The sequence below is a fragment of the Anguilla anguilla genome, chromosome 5 (assembly GCF_013347855.1).
Source record: "Anguilla anguilla isolate fAngAng1 chromosome 5, fAngAng1.pri, whole genome shotgun sequence".
Lineage (NCBI taxonomy): Eukaryota > Metazoa > Chordata > Actinopteri > Anguilliformes > Anguillidae > Anguilla > Anguilla anguilla.
Window position 1 is genome coordinate 50,639,523 of NC_049205.1, and position 18,290 is coordinate 50,657,812.

At 43.0% G+C, this 18,290-nt stretch overlaps 1 protein-coding gene across 2 annotated transcripts; it reads left to right on the forward strand.

Annotated features, from left to right (window-relative positions):
* Positions 1-1,054: 1,054 nt before the first annotated feature.
* Positions 1,055-17,743, forward strand: ice2 (interactor of little elongator complex ELL subunit 2). Of its 2 annotated transcripts, XM_035418815.1 has the most exons (15): positions 1,055-1,163; positions 1,677-1,781; positions 2,556-2,793; positions 3,185-3,304; positions 3,557-3,691; positions 3,836-3,958; positions 5,091-5,250; positions 5,725-5,891; positions 6,394-7,255; positions 9,156-9,322; positions 9,844-9,973; positions 13,612-13,696; positions 14,045-14,095; positions 14,385-14,631; positions 17,248-17,743. In XM_035418815.1, the coding sequence occupies exons 1-15, from the start codon at positions 1,150-1,152 to the stop codon at positions 17,332-17,334; spliced, it is 2,691 nt and encodes an 896-aa protein (XP_035274706.1). In that variant the 5' UTR covers positions 1,055-1,149; the 3' UTR covers positions 17,335-17,743. The 2 variants fall into 2 exon arrangements, with proteins under 2 accessions (XP_035274706.1, XP_035274707.1); XM_035418816.1 differs by lacking the exon at positions 2,556-2,793.
* The last annotated feature ends 547 nt before the right edge of the window (positions 17,744-18,290 follow it).

An 18,290-nucleotide genomic window follows, 5' to 3' on the forward strand; every position in this document is an offset into this window, starting at 1 on the left:
TGCTTCAACTCACTTAGATTGCACTTTTTTTTTTTATGCAACTGGGTGCTTTTCAAATGGTGGATGGAGACCTTTTTGGGGAGCACAAGTAAGACAAATAATTGCAAGGGTATCTGATGCCATTGCAAACATGAAAGACTACTACATTTGTTTTTGTTGATTCATACAGCTGGCTGGCTACATAGCTACACATTAAACCAGCTGCATGGCTAGCTAGGATTGGAATCCTTTTGTTGGAATCCTTTTGTTATACCCTGTGATCAATATGCTCATGGCCAATGGTCATTTAAGTAAGTGTTTAAATGTTTAACGTTTATGAAGAAAACTTAATTGTCTCATGCAATAATTGAGCAGAATGTGTCCAATATAGGCTATATGGTTAGGAATGTCCAATACATATTTAGGAAAGTTGTGGAGGGCAAGCTTTTTGTGAGGGCAGATTTATTGATTTAATTAAAGTGGCAACGGTCAAATTGACCGCAGCGTTTCTACTGTTACTAGTTTTTAACCTACTATAGCTACGGTGCAAACGTCAAGTAAAATTAATGCTAGCTAGGCCTATCTATCGATAATCTACCGATAGGCTATACAAATAATTAGTTGGTCTAGTAGCTCATACAACTCATTAAAATAGTTACCGCAATTAATTTTATAATAAGCCAAACACTTTCATTTAATTGTATTCGTATTCATTGTGAAGGAAAATAACTAGTCCACGCCTATGTGTTTCTTTGAGATAGAATGTGTTTGCATGTAGGCTATTTATATGTGGCCCGTACATTTACATGTTATTATTATCAGTTTCTGAATAACAAACACAGTTTAAAAAAGAAATGATATCGCATCAGAAGCACATATTCAACCCACAAAAATTGCATTTTCATAAAAAGTTGTATTTAATGCCTTATAGACATTGTGCTTTGTATTCGTGAATAACTTGGCATTTTTGTGCGTTGAAAATGTGTTTTTGCTGAGTTAAATAATTTCAACATTGAAAACATTTCATGGGTTGAGAAAAAAGCACAGTATTGCAAGCGAGGTCTTGTTTCCTGGGGGAAGATGAAAAACGTAGCACAGGTGGCGACGCAATAAATACGTTCATGCTTTTTTGAAGCTTACCTAGTTGATATTGGCTCAATCAGTGATGGGATGGAGTTGAAATGGTACGTAGATGATTGAAACAGTTGAAATAAATAATCATTTTAAAAAATCAGTGTAGTCTTTGTTTGCGTTTCACAACCAGTATTGATGGATGAGTAGATGTCTGCTTAGCAAATGTGCATATAGTAGGCTAGCTCGGTTGGTATCTGTAAATGAGTTAGCCAGTTGCTAGTGGGAACTCGATGGCATGGTGTACATGCCGTTTTGGAGTAGGTACTTAGAGTAAGCGTATTGGTCGCTAGGATTGGAAGTTTTCGAACGCTTGGAAGTGCTTAATACAGGGCTTCTATCATCTATCAGAAGCAGTAGTTATTTCTCAGCGATTCTAAACATTCTGTGATCCAAAGAATATAAGTTATAGCTAACGTTAGTTAAGACAGCTCGCCTTAACTAAATCTACTGGCGTTAGAAGAGATTCAGCTGTTGGGGTTTTTTAAAAAAATTTTTTAAAATGATTAATTGCAAAATCACTGCCAATGTTATCTTGAAAACTGAGATGCTCATTCTGTTAACAGGGAGGATCTCCACTACGGTGGCACCGTTGGCTTTCCTCGAGACCTGTATGATAAGTACTCTTTGGCACCCACCATGAAAGAACTATGTGCGATAGCACAAATTCGGTACGTGCTGCCTAGTGCATCTGTAGTTAACAAACGAGTTTATCACAAGTGGTTCGGCAGTGTACACTATATGGCCGAACGCATGTGGACACCCGTTCTAATTAGTGGGTTTGGCTACTTCAGCCACACCCATTGCTTACAGTTGTTTAAAATCAAGCTACACCCATGCAATCACCATTGACAAACATTGGCAGTAGAATGGGTTGTACTGACTTTCAACGTGACACTGTCATAGGATGCCACCTTTCTAACAAGTCAGTTCTTCAAATTTCTCTCTGCTAGAGCTGCCCACATGTGTGATGTGCACATTTTGGCCATATAGTGTATGTAGCGATTGGCTAACGCACGTGGCGTAGTTGTGCACCCAAGTGTTTAGGCATGCAAATGTCAGCCCTGATGCCCAAACATAGTGAATATTGCAATTTGGACCGCTTGCATGCACGAGTAAAACTTAACGGAGAACTTTTAAGTTTTGATAATTTAAAATGAAATGGCTTTTTTGCTTCAGCTTACATTTCAGCATTAAACCTGGATGAATGCAGTTTTTAAAAAAGAAAATAAAAAGTACAACAAGGATTTTGGCGTAATATTATTATCAGTACGTAGACTGATGTGCACTCACTGAGGATTCGTTGTCTAAAACAACACGTAGTCCCATTTGTTTCTTCATGGGTCCTGTGCTGTGCTTCTTTTTTTTTTTTTTTTTTTTTTTTGAAAACTAGCATGCCGGTAAATATATCATTCTGTTTTTTTTTTCTTTTTCTTCACTTAAAGTTCTCCAGTAAAGGCTGAAGTAAAACCAGAGCCCAAAGTAGAAAACGTCCACAATAAACCAGACTGCAATCCCTCGGTGGAGCTAGAGAAGACTACCACTCATGCAAAACAAGTTTTGCCAGAGCCCAAAGTGCCTTTCCCCCGCCTTTCCAGCATGACATTCAAAGAGCAGGTCTTATACATGCGATGGCTGAAGCAACAGTTGTCTCTAGACACTATTCCAGATGTGAATTTTTCAGTGAGTAAGATCCATCTCTTTACATGAAGTAAATATGAAAGGAGAGACTCCACACAGATTAAGTCTTGGCCAATTCAGTCAATCCATTAATATAATGGAATCTTTGTTTAAACACAATGGCGTCTAATTTAGGCCAGAGATTTCTGTGCTATGACGTGTCAAAAATATTGACTGTTTGTGTATTTCTGAAAATTGTAAAATATCTTTTCACACTCTTCCCTTAATAGGAAATAATATAATCAACAGAATATTATCAAGGAAACATTACTTAAGTCACATGGGGTTTATGTTGGTTTCAGTGGGCAGTTCCAAGGCTTTGTGGTCTCCCTAGAGATAAACTGTCTATAATGCCAACAGTGTATTTGAAAGCTCATTAATCCGTATTTTCCAGCAATTGCAAGAACGTGTGAACAATGAAACATCCGAGTTCATGAAGTACCTGCAAGATGTGGCAAAGATTTTTGCCGATGAATACAACTACATGTCCAAAGGAGCAGCTCGGTACTCCGAGGTGCGGCATCACCCTGTTCCTTCAGGAATGTTTCAATGCATGTACTGTTAGGAAATGTGGTTCACTTTTTCTAAAGAGTCATGGTAGTGTGTGCTTTGAGGGTACCTTGGGCCTTTATACTAGCTGTGAACTTTGCTTTCCCCATGACCACCCTTCTGCAATATTGTACAAAGTTTTGAATGTATGAAGTATGAAGTCATTGGTCTCAGTCATGTTCAAGCAATGAATCTCTACCACTTATGCATTTATCAGGAGTGTCTCAGAGCCAGCCTCGAAATGGTGAAGAATTACCCACAGCTCTATCTCATCCATGAAATGACCAGCATAACAGGGGGCAAATTCAACCCTGGCCTGTCCCTCTACCTTGAGAAACAACTGTTGACTTTGGTAAGGTGCGAGGGTGCCTCTCACAGCTTTGATTGGTTTTATTAAAAAATTTGTATGAAAAGTTCAGCGCGCTTCTTTGTTGCTCAATTGCATACTATTACAATTCTGACAAGTTGTTTCTTTCTCCTTTTTTGCCTTTTGCAGGGAAATGTGATGATGGTGGCACTTCCTTCTAAAAAGCTACCAAAAAATGTTCAGTTGGCAGAAGATTTTGAGCCAGTGTCATCAGAGACTCCACCAGTGAAGAAATCAAGTTGGATGCACACAGTAAGCATTTCACTTGGGCCTGTCTTTTGCATTTCCAGAATTCTTACTTGACACAACATCACATGGCCCTAGTAGACCAAGGTATTACAAATGAAATCACTGTACAAAAACAGTGCTGATGTATTACAAAAATTGTTTGAGAAGCTCAGAAGCTTATTTCATTCGGAAAAAGGATAGAGTTCAACATAACTTGGCCGGATTGTAAATGGACTGCATTTATATAGCGCTTTTATCCAAAGCGCTTTACAATTGATGCCTCTCATTCGCCAGAACAGTTAGGGGTTAGGGGTTAGGTGTCTTGCTCAAGGACACTTCGACATGCCCAGGGCGGGGTTTGAACCGGCAACCCTCCGACTGCCAGACAATCGGTCTTACCTCCTGAGCTATGTTGCCCTTTGGTCACACGTTAAAACATGTGAAAAACATTCGATTACAGTCAGGGGCACCAAAATTTTCTGTCACACCCTCAATAAACGGCAAAACTCCCAGTAGAAGATTGAACTCAATCTTTTAACATTATATATATTTTCTTAAACGTTATCGATTCCGCTTGGCCACAGTGAGTGAAACTAGGCAATCTCAGCGTATAGTTTATATGTAAATTACGTCAAAAGGATTCAACCTTGTTTGCTACCTAAACCTCACAGCACAGTCATTGCCGTTATCATGATTGTAGCATGAAGTGTCTACTTTCAACCAACTGCCATATATGAGCGCGTAAAATCAACCAAAAAATATAGTTTGCCAACTTGCGCCGTGGGTCTGGATGGTTTCGTGCTTGTTCTGACTATGATTTTGTAAAATTGAGTTGCAGTCAACTGTTTATTAAAGATTGTTCTGGATGTGCCCCTGTTCAAATCATGAAATTTTTCTATGTAGAATGGTCCATTTTTTTGCTAGAAGTGCAAAGGGAAATGTGATTCTTTTTTTATTAGTATCACTGCTGTGGAGGGCAAGTCTTTTGATAGGTTCTTGTTATTCAGTCATTAGCATTACATGGTTTCTCCACCAGTTACATGGTCATCACTGGTGGAGCACAAAAATATAAATTCTGCTTAGATATGTCAGGTGTGCGTCCTGTACTTGGTCCTACTTATGCTTTAATTTACGTGTACGTCCCGTGTCTTTGCAGAGCATCAGTAATGACCTGAACGCAGAGAAACTATACGCAAGATATGAACCACATGTTTGTATGACCAGCCAGGCTTTTCACAGACTTCTCAACAACCACGGCCCAGAATACAGTGAGCAGTGGGAGATTCCTGTCTGGGTGAAGATGACAACTGGGAAAGGTATAGTGGGTGTGGCAGGAGAAGACATGGGGCTGTGGCCTTTCCAATGAGAATGTTCCCTTTATAAATTGTGCAACTTGAATAGATTTCGCTCAGGGACCTCTTGGATAAATGAAACTAAAACTCTTAGGATGAATTGTAATGTTAACAAGACTAGAGGACCTGGCCACTGAAAAAAATCCTCTCTTGCTGCATTGGAACTGAAAATAAAAGTAGCACCTGTTCGGTGTGATGCACACCCTTTCAGTCCTAACATACTTTCTGCCATAACCTTGAGGAACAGGCACTCTTGCAATAGAAACATTTGATTTTAGAAACATTTCTTAATTATGAGTGTCTGTCTTGATTGTGTTCCTACACCGGTACACAGGGGCATAGAAAACAGTGCTCTGACAGAGCATGTACAGCATTTTTCAGCACATGTTGACTGACTTCATTTTTGAATATCCAAAGTGTCGTCTTTTTGCCTTCCAGATCCCAAGAAAGAGGTGTACATTGATTCACCTTTGGTGGAAACGGAGATGACCGTGAGGGAGAAGATCCGTCTTTTCCACGAGGAGAGCATCAAACTGGCACTGAGGCGGCCCTTCCCGAAGAACGTGCTGGAGCTCCTGTTGGACAGATCGACGTCGGATTCCACGGTGCGTTTTGCTTCAGTGTAGGGGACACGTTTTAAAACAGTTTCATGATTTCACAGATTGGGACCCTCAATTTTTTACAGGCCAGTTAAGGTCATTTAAAAAAATGGAAAATATGATATTCATAATATTCTTTGTATATCTAGAAAATCATGGAAATTGATAAAATAGCCCACTCTTCCTGAAATGTAATGGAAAAATTGTTGTAGTAACAATTGATGTTCCTATCTATTCTTGCTGAGAGTGCTAACATATGGTCAGTTCACTGGTGTGTACGTTAAGTCCACTTCCAAATGTGATTGATCACTGAAGAGTGAAGAGTATGACTTTTCAGATACAATATTTAAAAATGTGGCTCATAACTCCTTTCTGAATATTTCACAGCAAGTGTGTGACAATCGTGTATGATTTAATATGGTGGTAGGTAGTCATGGAAAATGTAAATTAGATTTGAATGGCAACTGTGCATATAGAACAATATGCTTAGGATTGAATACCTTTCTAGGTTGCATTACCTCAGGGTGAAAGGCCAAGAGTCGAAGAGAGCCAAAGAAGTGTGATTTCTTTTGCCAATGACAGCATTGACTCGGACGTAGACCTCACAGACCTAGAGACCTTCGGCGAATCAACAGCCAAGAGCCTGAAGGAACCAAACCCGTCTGGGAGTGCTGTGAAATCGGCACTTGCTGCGGTCAAAAGCCCGCCCCAAGAAGGACCCCTGCCAAGAAAGAGGCTGAAAGGCGAGCCTCCTGTGGAGTGTCCCTCAGACCGCTCTGCCTCTGGCGATTCGGACGAGGAGCGGCTGGTGATCGACGCCCCGCCCTCTCCCAGAAGCAGCTCCTCGGAAACGGCCAGGCCCAAGCCCCCGAGCACGTCTGCTACGAAAGAGCCTGCTCCTCCCCCCGATTCCGCCCTCCACGCCCCCAGCTCGCGCTCGTCGGACGGCGTCCCTGACCCGCTGAATCCCCCCGCCTCGGACACCCCGAGGTCCCCCTCCCCAGAACCGAGCGGTCGGGCCGGGTCCAGCGACGCCTCGCCCGCCGCCGGCGAGAAGGCCAAGAGGGCCGGCAGGAGAGCCGCCCCCAGGGCGCCGCAGGACTGCGACCAGCTGGGGCAGATCCTGCGCATGCAGAGCGCTCTGCTGAAGCCCAGCCCCAGCCCCGCCCAGGACCCCGTGCCCTCCCCCCCACGCGGGGCCACCCCGGGTAGCTCCGCCCACCCTGCTCAGGGTCACTCGCAGTCCCTGGTGAAGACGTGCGTGTCATCCTACCTGGAGGCCAATCAGGGCCCGGTCCAGGGGGCCTCCGTCTGTTCAGCTTCAGCTGCCCCTAGTCCAGATAACAACCAGACCACTGCGGAGCGCAAGAGTAAGTGCTCGTCAGGTGTAAGTCCATGACTGCCATGATCTTGCCATTAGTCCTATACCGCCACAATATTATCATGCATCCCTAATCAGAATCAGAATCAGAATCAGAATCGAATTTATTGCCAAGTACATTTACACATACGAGGAATTTGCTTTGGTCAACACACCGAGGCAGCCATCTGCGGCGCCAACGTATTAGATGAAAAATGAGAGAACAGGAGGAAGGAGGAGGAAAAAAAAAAAAAAAACAGTCCTTTCAATGAAACGAGAGGGCACTCGTTTCATTGAAACGAAGAAAAACCTCAGCACATAGCAACATCATAAAAACATTACAAACATTACAAACATTACAACAAAAACTCGAAGACTTGCACATGTGGTAGGGGGTAGGGTGTCGGGGAGGGGAAGTGTCGCAGCACAGACACTGGGGGGAGCGCGCAGCCGCTCAGGCGCATCGCATCAACCCTCAGCAGACTGCACTGTAACGGGGGAGGGAGGGGGGGTGGGAGCCAAGAAGGCGTTGAGTAGGAGGTGGTGTGTGTGTTATCTTCATGTGCGTGTGTGTGTAAGTCCATGGGCTTCATCTCCACCACAGTCTCAACATTGTCTCTGCCGTCTGATACTGATGACGAGGACACGGCCGTTGCCGTGGAGATGACCTCGAAGAGTCCTGATCCAGAGACAAAGTTCCATAGGAGCAGGGAGGTGGGGGTAGGGCCGAGCATCTGTCTGCATAACAATCCAGGAGAGTGGAGAGATATCAGCCTTCCAAGGCCGATGTGGGGGAGCCAATGAGGATAAGGATTGTTTTGGGTTCAGGCAGGCTTCTGCATTTTTCGTCTACCTTTAGTCCTGTGGTTCTCTCAGCGTTGTTCCAATCATCCGAATTAGTGGCCCATTTCAGTGAGCCGAACCGACAACTTCTCCAAGTTGGTATCCGTCATGCGAATTTGCGATCCAATCGCATCCAGTTTGCGATTGAGCTCACAAATCGCTTGAGTCTGAGTGTTGACAGCCCTGCCCATTCCCTCAATGGCGGGCAGCTTCCCAATTAGTGCTGCCAACGCCTTCGGCATTTTGCGATAAATCAGGATGCTGCCAGCTCCAAACAGCAGAAAGCCTGTTATCATAATTCCAATCAAGTAAACGTCTTCAACATCCTCAACGGAAAGGATCGACAGGCACACGACCCTCCACTCGTTCCAGGAGTCCATCGTGTATCCGGCTGCAAACGTTCCGTCAGGGCAAGAGGGCTCTCCCTGACCCGTTCTTCTCGTCGAGAAAATACTATCAATTGCGTTGAGAGACCAGTTGATCAGATCCATGCTTTTAGGTTTCGGAGAGAAATGCAGAGAGAGGCTCCGGATAGTTCAGACAGACGCAGCACAAGACAGGAGAGCAGCAAGCAGGGGCAGATAAGGGCAGGGAGGGAGCAGAGGAAAAAGCGTCCGCCTTCGTTGAGAGCAGGAAGAGATATATGTTGAATATACTGTTTAATATGCTAGCGCTGGCAAAGCTAAATCAATATACAAGAATAATAAGCATCAGATATCTTGGTTTTCTTGTATAGGATTGTTTGTTGTGTAATTGTATAGATGATTCACTGTGTGTTGTATGTAATGGTGTGTTTAGGGTGCAGTAATGCCGGTCAGTACATGTTGTATGTAATGGTGTGTTTAGGGTGCAGTAATGCCGGTCAGTACATGTTGCATGTAATGGTGTGTTTAGGGTGCAGTAATGCCGGTCAGTACATGTTGTATGTAATGGTGTGTTTAGGGTGCAGTAATGCCGGTCAGTACATGTTGTATGTAATGGTGTGTTAAGGGGTGCAGTAATGCTGGTCAGTACGTGCTGTATATAATGCGGAAATGGTGAGTCTTGTGTAATGTGTCCTCGTGCAGAACTCCTGTCAGAAGAGCTGATGCTCAGTGAGGAGGATAAGCTGGACTATGCGTGCCCGGAGGAGGGGAACCTGCTGTATCGCCTGTACAGCCTGAAGGACGTGCTCCTCATGGTGCGGAGCAGCGTACCTCTGGCCCGGTGGAAGATGAATGAGAATGTGTCAGAGGTTGGTGTTTCTGTCCAGCGTACGCTCTCTCAGACCTCCAGTTGGTCATTCAGTGGATTCCACACTGTAGATAATTTAGTGGGAACAGTGTTTCGTGGGACAAATTGGGGCTTACAACAAAGAATTACACTGAATTATGAATGTAGTTAAAAAAAAAAAAAATTAAAAAAAACTCATCAAAGTCCCATAAAAAGGTGGACTTGAACAATAATTTTGGCGCACTTCATAAATTGAGTAATGGTAACTTAGGGGACAGTGTAGCTTAGTGTGTAAGGAACTGGGCTTGTAACTGAAAGGTTCATAGGTTTGATTCCTGGTTAGGACACTGCCGTTGTACCCTTGAACAAGGTGCTTAACCTGCGTTGCTTCAGTATATATCTAGCTGTATAAAAATGGATGCAATGTAAATGCTATGTAAAAAGTTTTGTAAGTCGCTCTGGATAAGAGCATTTGCTAAATGCCTGTAATGTAATGGGACAGTATGAAGAAGTTCTAATATTTTAAACTTTTTTTCTCTTCAGGTTCTTCCTGTACACTTTTTGCCAAAGTTACAGTACCAGCTGTGTTATGGCATAGAGCGCCTCACTAAGAGTGAAGTGTGTCAGTTATGGGCTGAGAGGCTGCTGCACTCCAGCACTGTCTCATATATAGGTGAGTTGGTCATGCTTTCAGTTACCATGAACATGTTTCAGTATTTTTATTGGAAAGGAATGGAGATACTCTTACGAGCAGGAGTTTTTTTTTTTTTTTTTTTTTCTCTCCAAAAACATATTCAGTTTCAATTACCCAATGTGTTTTTATTTTATTTCAAGTAAAATACTGTCCCATGCTCCTGAAGGGTTTATATGCTTGTGTGTAAAAGCCAACAAAACAGTTTTTCATTGCATGTTTAATCTAATACGCATTTTGTTCACTAGGGGGCACTGATTGTTCCTGTTAGCTTTACATGGTTTTAATACTTGAGTCTTGAACCCATTAAAAGGTAGTGGAAACCAGTTGAAAATGGTGTTGATTGTAACTAATTAGAAATGCCAAGCCTATAAATAATCATTTAAAAACTAAATCAATAATCATATTCAGTTTTTAAATTTTGTTTATTCTGTCATGTCATACTATTTTATTTTACAACCAAGTGGAATAATTCTTCCTGGCAGTAGTAGGATTTAAAAAACTAAATAAGAATACGAACACATCCTAAAACAAATGCAAAACAAGATTTCAGTAAGATTAGCAAATGAAAAAGCATGCTAAAAAATGAGAATTTCAGTACCCAATCATCTCTGTTCAAGCTCTCAATATTATATCAGGCTTATCGTGTGATTTAAAAAAAAAAATAAAAAAAACACACAATGGTGTTTTACAAGATAACAGGATAGGGTTGGTAGATTGTAAGGCTGTCTCATCCCCCTCAGTGACACCAGTAACATTCCCTGGTTTCTCCACACACCAAGGCTGTTTCACTTCACTCAACGGTTTCAAACATTTATGCTCATAAATCAAATCTGAAAATGAAAAATGAAATGGTAGCGAAGTCTTGTGGCCAGAACTTAACCCAGTCCCCCTAGCCCTGAACCGTTTTCAGTCTTGGATGACTCGCTGCGAATGTTTGGAGTTTGTTTGCTGCGTTGCCGTGCCTACCGTACCACCGTGTCCATGGGAAATGAGATATCGCTGATGGCTGTGTATTACCCACATTCGTAATTCAGAGTTCCCTCTTTCTGAAAAACTGGGTAGATTAGTCTTTTCTTTCATGGCTTCATACACAGTCATTTCAGGATCTGACTCATTGCAACAAAAAAAAGTGGGGAATTGTACAGGTTTTTGGCCTTTGGTAATTGTGTGGGTAATGCAGTAGTACCTGATCCAGTGTTCCTTCTTGGAATCATTACATTACATTACATTTATTTGGCAGACGCTTTTATCCAAAGCGACGTACAAAAAGTGCATTTCAAGGTCATGGACAACTACAAAACACAGGTTCAATAAGATACAATACTTATTTTGTACAGCTAATTCTAGTCAAGAACACAGTTTAGTTCACACAGTGAACACTATTCTGACCTAACCTCTGCAAAGCCTACTAGGCAGAAGAACAAGCTACAGTATTAGGACAAATACAAATTACAAAAAGGGCTGGGATGGGGGAACATGTAACGAGTGTCATGAAGGGGGGGGGGGGGGGGATTTAGAATGAGATATACAGAGTGGTGGTAGTTAGTCCAGGTATAGTCTGAAGAGATGAGTCTTCAGAATCAGATAAGTAGCTATGTCCCAGATGTTACTCTTGTTTAGCTTACTGCAAGTGTCCTGCTCGACAGCATGTGGTTACTCCACCCAGTTAAACCAACCCTTGGAGGCTTTGCTTCCCACTGCCATTTACTGCTTCCTAAGGTTCATATGAGGATACTCCCTCTTGGCTCCAAACCCTGGCGTGTGTGCGCATGTGTGCGTGCATGTCCCTAACCTGTCTGTCTGTTATTCCTGCTAACCGAAGAGCCCTGCAGTGCGACTGAGAGTCCATGGGACCCAAAACTTTGGCTGTTTGCTCTGTAGGGTGGATCTGGGAGTGAAAAGGAGAGTGTGTTCATCAATGCATTCCTTTAGAGTGTTGTAATGATCCTTCAAGTTGCGTGCGTGGGACGGATTAACTTTGCCAGGAATGGGATTGGGTTGTTCTAGAACGGTGGTAACCAACCCTGTTCCTGGAGATCTGCCATCCTGTAGGTTTTCATTTCTACCCTAATTTGGCACACCTGACTCTACTAATTAGCAGCTCAACAAGATATCTAGCTGTTGAATAAGGTGTGCTTTGTTAGGGTTAGAATGAAAACCTACCAGATGGTAGATCTCCAGGAAAAGGGTTGGTTACTATTCTAGAAGATGACCTAGTACCATCTCGGGACGAGACAGCCAAATAATCACCTGCTCTATGTGAGCGGTTCTTTAACATGGAATGAAATAGAGCTCAATAGCCTGTGTTTTGGTTATTAGACATTAGTATTTGAAACCCTGGGGAATGTGTTAAGTGGGCTACACTGAACACCTGGGGCCAGTATCACAAAGCAGGATTACTGAGTTAGCTGGATAACTGCACTGAGTAAAACCTGGACCAGCTCTTTTTTTTCTTAAGACCATATTCCAGATTGTGGAGGGTTCCGGGTTGTTCTCAGTGCAGTTATCCAGCTAACTCTGGAATCCTGATTTGTGATACAGGGCCCTGGCCTTTTCCCCAGGCCATAAGCATCTCTAAATGCTCAAGGTGTCCAAACAAATACTTTCTCCCATATTTTTTCATTCTTACTCACCAGTCTTGAATGTGTATAGAAGAATGTGGTCACGTGAACCATCAAAATGACTCTCTCACCCAGTGGTTCATGCACTGATGAAATGCATCAGATTCTTATGATTGTTTTTTCAGTGTCCTATCCTAGGTGAAATGAAGGTTCACCTAGGGTCCCTGCAAGTCTCGCTGATTTAGTGTCCTCCCAAGACTCGTTCGTATGATAAACTTGTGTATGCTCCAGACGGTTGCCATCCTCAAAGAGCCATTGTTCGCAAGGGGAGTGTTGCATTGGCTGTGTTCCATGGAAAGCACAGTAGAGTTGTGGTTAGGAAACCAGGGGAATTCCTAGGAACTCTTTGCAGGAGTTCCTGAATTCCTTCAGTATCTATTGTTTCAGTATAACTGTAAAAATAATTCCTTGCAGGTAACCATTACTTTTTTTGTAATAGAAGAATTTGCAGTACCATTTTTTCTTTAAGTGTGCATACAAACTTTACTTGCTGCAAAGACATAATATTGTCTTTGTAATGCTGTGATGTTGGAACATGGCCAGTGTTCTGCAGATGTATACTGCTAGGAATGTGTCATTTGCTATCTGGCATGATATTTGTACAGGAGTGCTGATTGGCTGTTGACTGAAGTAAATCGGTATTTAGCAGTTAGCTGGCCTCAAAGCTGCAGGAGGCCCACTCTGATCTCTGACTGATCTGTGAAGTCATTAACAAAAATAAATCCCAACAGTCAGTACAGTTATAACTGCTTCCATCACGAACTACTGTGATGGCACAGACATTCAGAACAATCACCCAGTCACACGAGTGTGGTAAACTGACAGCAAATGGTGCAGTTTCAGACCCCAGTTTGTCAGTGGGTGACTTGTACCCAAACCAAGGAAGTATGAGCATGAGGGACTTGCTGTGCTCAGGCAGTGTCCCTCCTGAGCACCCCGTACTCGGTGTGGCCCCTCCTTGCCTCTAATGCGTCGCCTGCCGTCCACCCCCCACAGGGCACATCGACCCGCTCACGTCGATGCTGTTCAAGACGGAGGAGCTCTCGCCTGAGAAGATGGCCAAGGCCTCCTGTGGTTTTGTGTGAGTATCGCTGCGGACATGCCTGTGCCCGAGGGGTCTCTGGCTGACTCCCGCCCCCCCCCCCTCCCCCACCTCGTGCTACAGCTTCTCATGCATCTCCAACCTGCCTTAAGCCTTCAATTCACAGGGCTACGCTACATCTGCAACAGACCAATTTTGACTTGCACGTTCCCCCCCTTTTTCATACAACCATCTTACAGGGCTCTTTTCAGACAGCCACAATAATGTGTTTTTGATCTGAGCTTTTTCCTACAAAATTACAGGACTCTTGAGTCAGACTTTTAGCTCATCATCAGTTTTTTTCTGTGTCTTTGGTTAACTGTGATCTTTTTGTGATCTGGTCTACAGCCCTGCCAGGCCACTAAATATCCTCCACCATTTGATCAAAAAGGTTTCTGGGTGAGTACCAGCTTCTCTTGGTTCCAGTTTTGAATGTTTGGGTTTATACTTAGATGGTGGTGTAATGTGGATAGTTATGATATTAAATTTTAGTATGATTAATGGAGGAAGGAATTCTCAGTCTGGCAGCCAGTCTTTTAATGTTGTAATACTGTGTTTGGCTTGAATTTTATATCAACAGTTCTGTTTTTCAATAAAGAGGAATTTCTTATTTATTTGAGACGGACTGGAAAAAATCTGGTAGCTGAAGACTTTTCATCGCCACTATTGAAGTGTGCCTGGTGTCTAGTTTGCAGGAGGGGAGGTACCTGCTGTGCCACAAAGCGGGGGAGTCTTTTGTCACCATCCTGAAAGCGTGCGAGGGAACGTCGACAACGCGGGCGACCTACGACCTGCACCAGGCCCACGCCCACCTGCCTCAGGCCCCGCCCCACGCCCCTATCCCCTGGGTGCCCTTGGACCCCACCCACATGCTCCCTTACCACATCAAGTACAACCGCGTCCCATGCACCTTCCCACCAAGGCCAGCTTTCCAGGTAAAGGGGATGGCCCAAATGTTGTCTTACTTGACAGGATGACTCAGGAGCCCTTCCAGATACAGTATGGTACTTAAGAGATGGAATATTTGCTCGTGACTGAAAGGGACAAAAGGGGTAAATGTAATGCCTTCAGTACCATGCAGTAAGTACCCTCTCCACAATACTGTGGTGAGTAGGGGTGTATCTGAAACACAAGACAGTGTTTGCACAGATAATGTGTTGTATGGAGTTGTTTTCTTTTTAAGGTAGAAAAACGGTATTTGTAAGGTGTGGTCAGCGGTTAAAGCAAGCATTAAATCATCCACAATTTGTTACACGCATTTAGATGGAATATGATACATTTCATGTACGCATTGACAGATGTATTTATTTATTACATAACAGCGCATGCCAAACAGAGCCCCCTTCCAGTTGATGGGTCATCATTTCATTGATTATTTTGTTGCGTAGCAACAAGGCCTAATTCTACAGTGTAGGCCTATTGTTGAGCCTGGACATGTGATCTAATGGTTACATTCTAGTTAGTCATAGTGTTGTGAAATATTTGATGTTAAGAATGACTAAACATAAAATTAATGAGACATGGATATTTTCGAGCGAAGATTTTTACACCTCTCCCACACACAGTAAAACTAGAACAAATATGAACCAAATTTCTGAATTTCACTTCCTCCAGCACAGCTTTGAACACTCCTCGGTTATCTGATCTCAAACTGCTGATAGAAAGCTGAATACGAGCTAGTAGCAGTTATGCCCTGTCCATGACTGAGACTGTGAGACTCAGATTATCCATTGCCATGTTCTGGTTACTTTGATAAAAACCCAAACTACTACTTCAGAGATTACGAGGAGGACTGCACGCATTTCGCAACTGTTCCTCAGATTTAACTTTTTTCTTTTTTTTTTTTTTTGCGAAGCACATTCTCAAAATATCCATGTCACATGGGGCTGGTTGCACCAGCTGCACATAAAACCCTTGAATGACTTCCATGTGATATGATCAAGAGTTTACATCAGTTTGTGCCTAGTCTTAAAATAATATTGGCTATGCTAAATTTGTGGTATGAAATATGTTCATAAATATAATTGTAGATACGCTGTTTAATTAATATTATTAATATTATTTTTATATGCCTGCTCTCTAAGAGCATTACATTTACAGTACAGCAGACAATAACATTCATCTGGTGGTACAGGTGCACATGGAACAGCTGGTGCACACAGCCCCCTGGAGACTCACCCACCTGTGTGCTTCTGCATAGCAATCAGTTATTAATGAGTACATGCGTTCTTCACCAGCAAGGATAGTTTGATAGCATTTTTGCTTGGTTTATTCATAGTACTGCCGAGCATTAATTTCTGCAGTGACCTGTAACCTAGAATGTGCCAGAGAATGTGCACTCCTTCCAGATTCAAGGCATTGGATGTCTGTGGAGGAGTGTAAAAACTCTCGGTGAGATGGTACCAGGTCATAGTGTACAGCAACACAGACCAGTGAGTAATCGGGTTTGGATTGTTACATAGAAAAAGGAATAAGTTAAAGTATATGTACAAGGAATAAGTTAAGGTATATGTAAGGACCCTTCTGTCTAACAATACTGGGATGAGAGAGGGAGCTGCAAACTGACCTGTGGATGTGAAACTTATCGAAAAGGCACTTGATACCAGTTCAACTGACAGTACTGTTCAGCTGCTCTGACAAACTGCGCTTGATACAAAACTATGCCCTGGACTTTAATTTTCCAAATGGCTGCCAGTCGTCTATTTATTATTTATTTATTCATTTTATGTTTTTTTTTTGGGGGGGGGGGGGGGATTCCACCTGGAATTCCAAAGAATTTCATTGTATTTTTCTTCCAGTGAATAAAAATACAGTGCAAGGATGAACAATAGGGATTTGCTGTTTGTAAAAGTGCTGTTTGTAAATGTTTCAGGCCTAGACATGTCTGTTCTGATTACTTTGAATTATAAACTGTGCTTGCAGGGTCTCTGTTTCCTAAGCCCCTGTAGCCCAGTGACTGTCTAGCCCTGTGATTTACAAAGCAGGAGATGTGGGCGTTCCCAGACTTAGTCAGTCACCACAGCCCAGGATAACCTCTGTCTGAGTCAGCGTGGAAACAGTGAGACATTCCACAAACTATTCCAAGAGGCCCTGTGTCTGCAGCATGGCTCTCGATTGTCAGTGCAGGGTATGAAAGCATGGACGCTTCCATTTCTCCTCTCTCTATGGACAAATGGTCCACTCTGCATTCGCACTGTTGGTTTTCGGTGGCTGTCGGTTTCTTGATGTTAAGTAGCCCAAAATAAAAACTGTTGTGGCCTATTTGTTATTCAGAGCCGAGGGCAAACTGCATTGCTGTTCCTCAGGCCCTGTACTGTAAAATGCTGCTGAACTGTCCCTGAATTTAAATGCTGTCCCCAGGTTCCAGAGCCCACAAGTAACATTTGACTTGGCAATGTTCAGAAGCGTATGAGTCTCAGTCCACAATTAACGCTGGCAGGCAGTGCGCGACTGTTGTATTGGTTCTTTGTTTGGAGAGCTTTAAGATGTTCCTTAGTGTCTGTGCAGTGGTGTCTCATTTTGACGGCATCTTCTGGCCCCTCTCTTCACAGGCGAACAGGACGAGACCCGTGGTTACCAGGACGAAAAGGGCGAAGGTGGTCGGCGTGGGCCGGGCGCATGTCCGTGGGCCTGACTAAAAGAGAGGGAGCGGCGGGGTGGATAAAGCGGTGCGAAGGAGAGGAAACGACAAGCCCAACTAAGCCGAGCACAGAACACGAGAGACCAAACGGCGGGAAACTCCGCGCGCACGGGACACGGCTGAATGAACAGGCATCCATTTTCCTCATCTGCTGCGTGTGCCAAGTCGGTGGAGACTGGCATGCAGCTATTTAAAAATTAATTTCTAAATCTGTGATGCTTTCCCACACTAGATATTTTCTTTTTTTATAAAATGCTGTGCATTTTGAAGTGTATTGATTTTTGTCTCCCTTTAAGGATTGAGGCTTAATAATGTAAAATATTTTGGACATTTCCTCCATATTCAAAGGTTTATTATGTCAATTCTGGATTTTGTTAAATTATTAAACTTTTGTTTTTGCATTTGTATTTAAAATGGCCAACAATTTTTCCCGCCACCATATGGAGAACAACACAAACCCAAACATGCAATCTCTCATTCATACTTGGGATTTCATAATGCAAACTGAGGTTTTAAGTTTGTTTCAGGGTTCAGGGTTCAGGGTTTGATGGAGACAAAGACCCCTGTTACATAGGAGAGGGTTGGTTGATGGTAATGACAAGCTTATAATGCTTTGCATGACTTTACCATCCTTGGATCATGAGACCCCTCACACACATTATGAGTGCTTGACATGAGGAAGGTATATGCAGCACAGTTTTGGTCTGAGAGGCTATGGTGGAGAGACCAGATTAGTAGATTTTTTATGTTAACATTTTATTTTCAGTTTGAATGTGCACTGATATCTGGGATTGCGACACACCGCTTTTGTTGACAGAAGAGTTGGACCCAGGGAGATGCGGGAATTCCGGAACTTTATTTAAATGCTTAGTAGAGAGAGAGAGAGAGAGAGAGTGATCCTTTAGAACGGAAACAAAACAAAACGTCTTTGCCCTTCACCTTTACGGGATCCAG

Coding starts and splice junctions, on each gene's coding strand:
- ice2 (XM_035418815.1), top strand. Junction 3,959..5,090: donor AATCAAGTTGGATGCACACA/GTAAGCATTTCA, acceptor GTGTCTTTGCAG/AGCATCAGTAATGACCTGAA. Junction 9,323..9,843: donor TGAATGAGAATGTGTCAGAG/GTTGGTGTTTCT, acceptor TTTTCTCTTCAG/GTTCTTCCTGTACACTTTTT.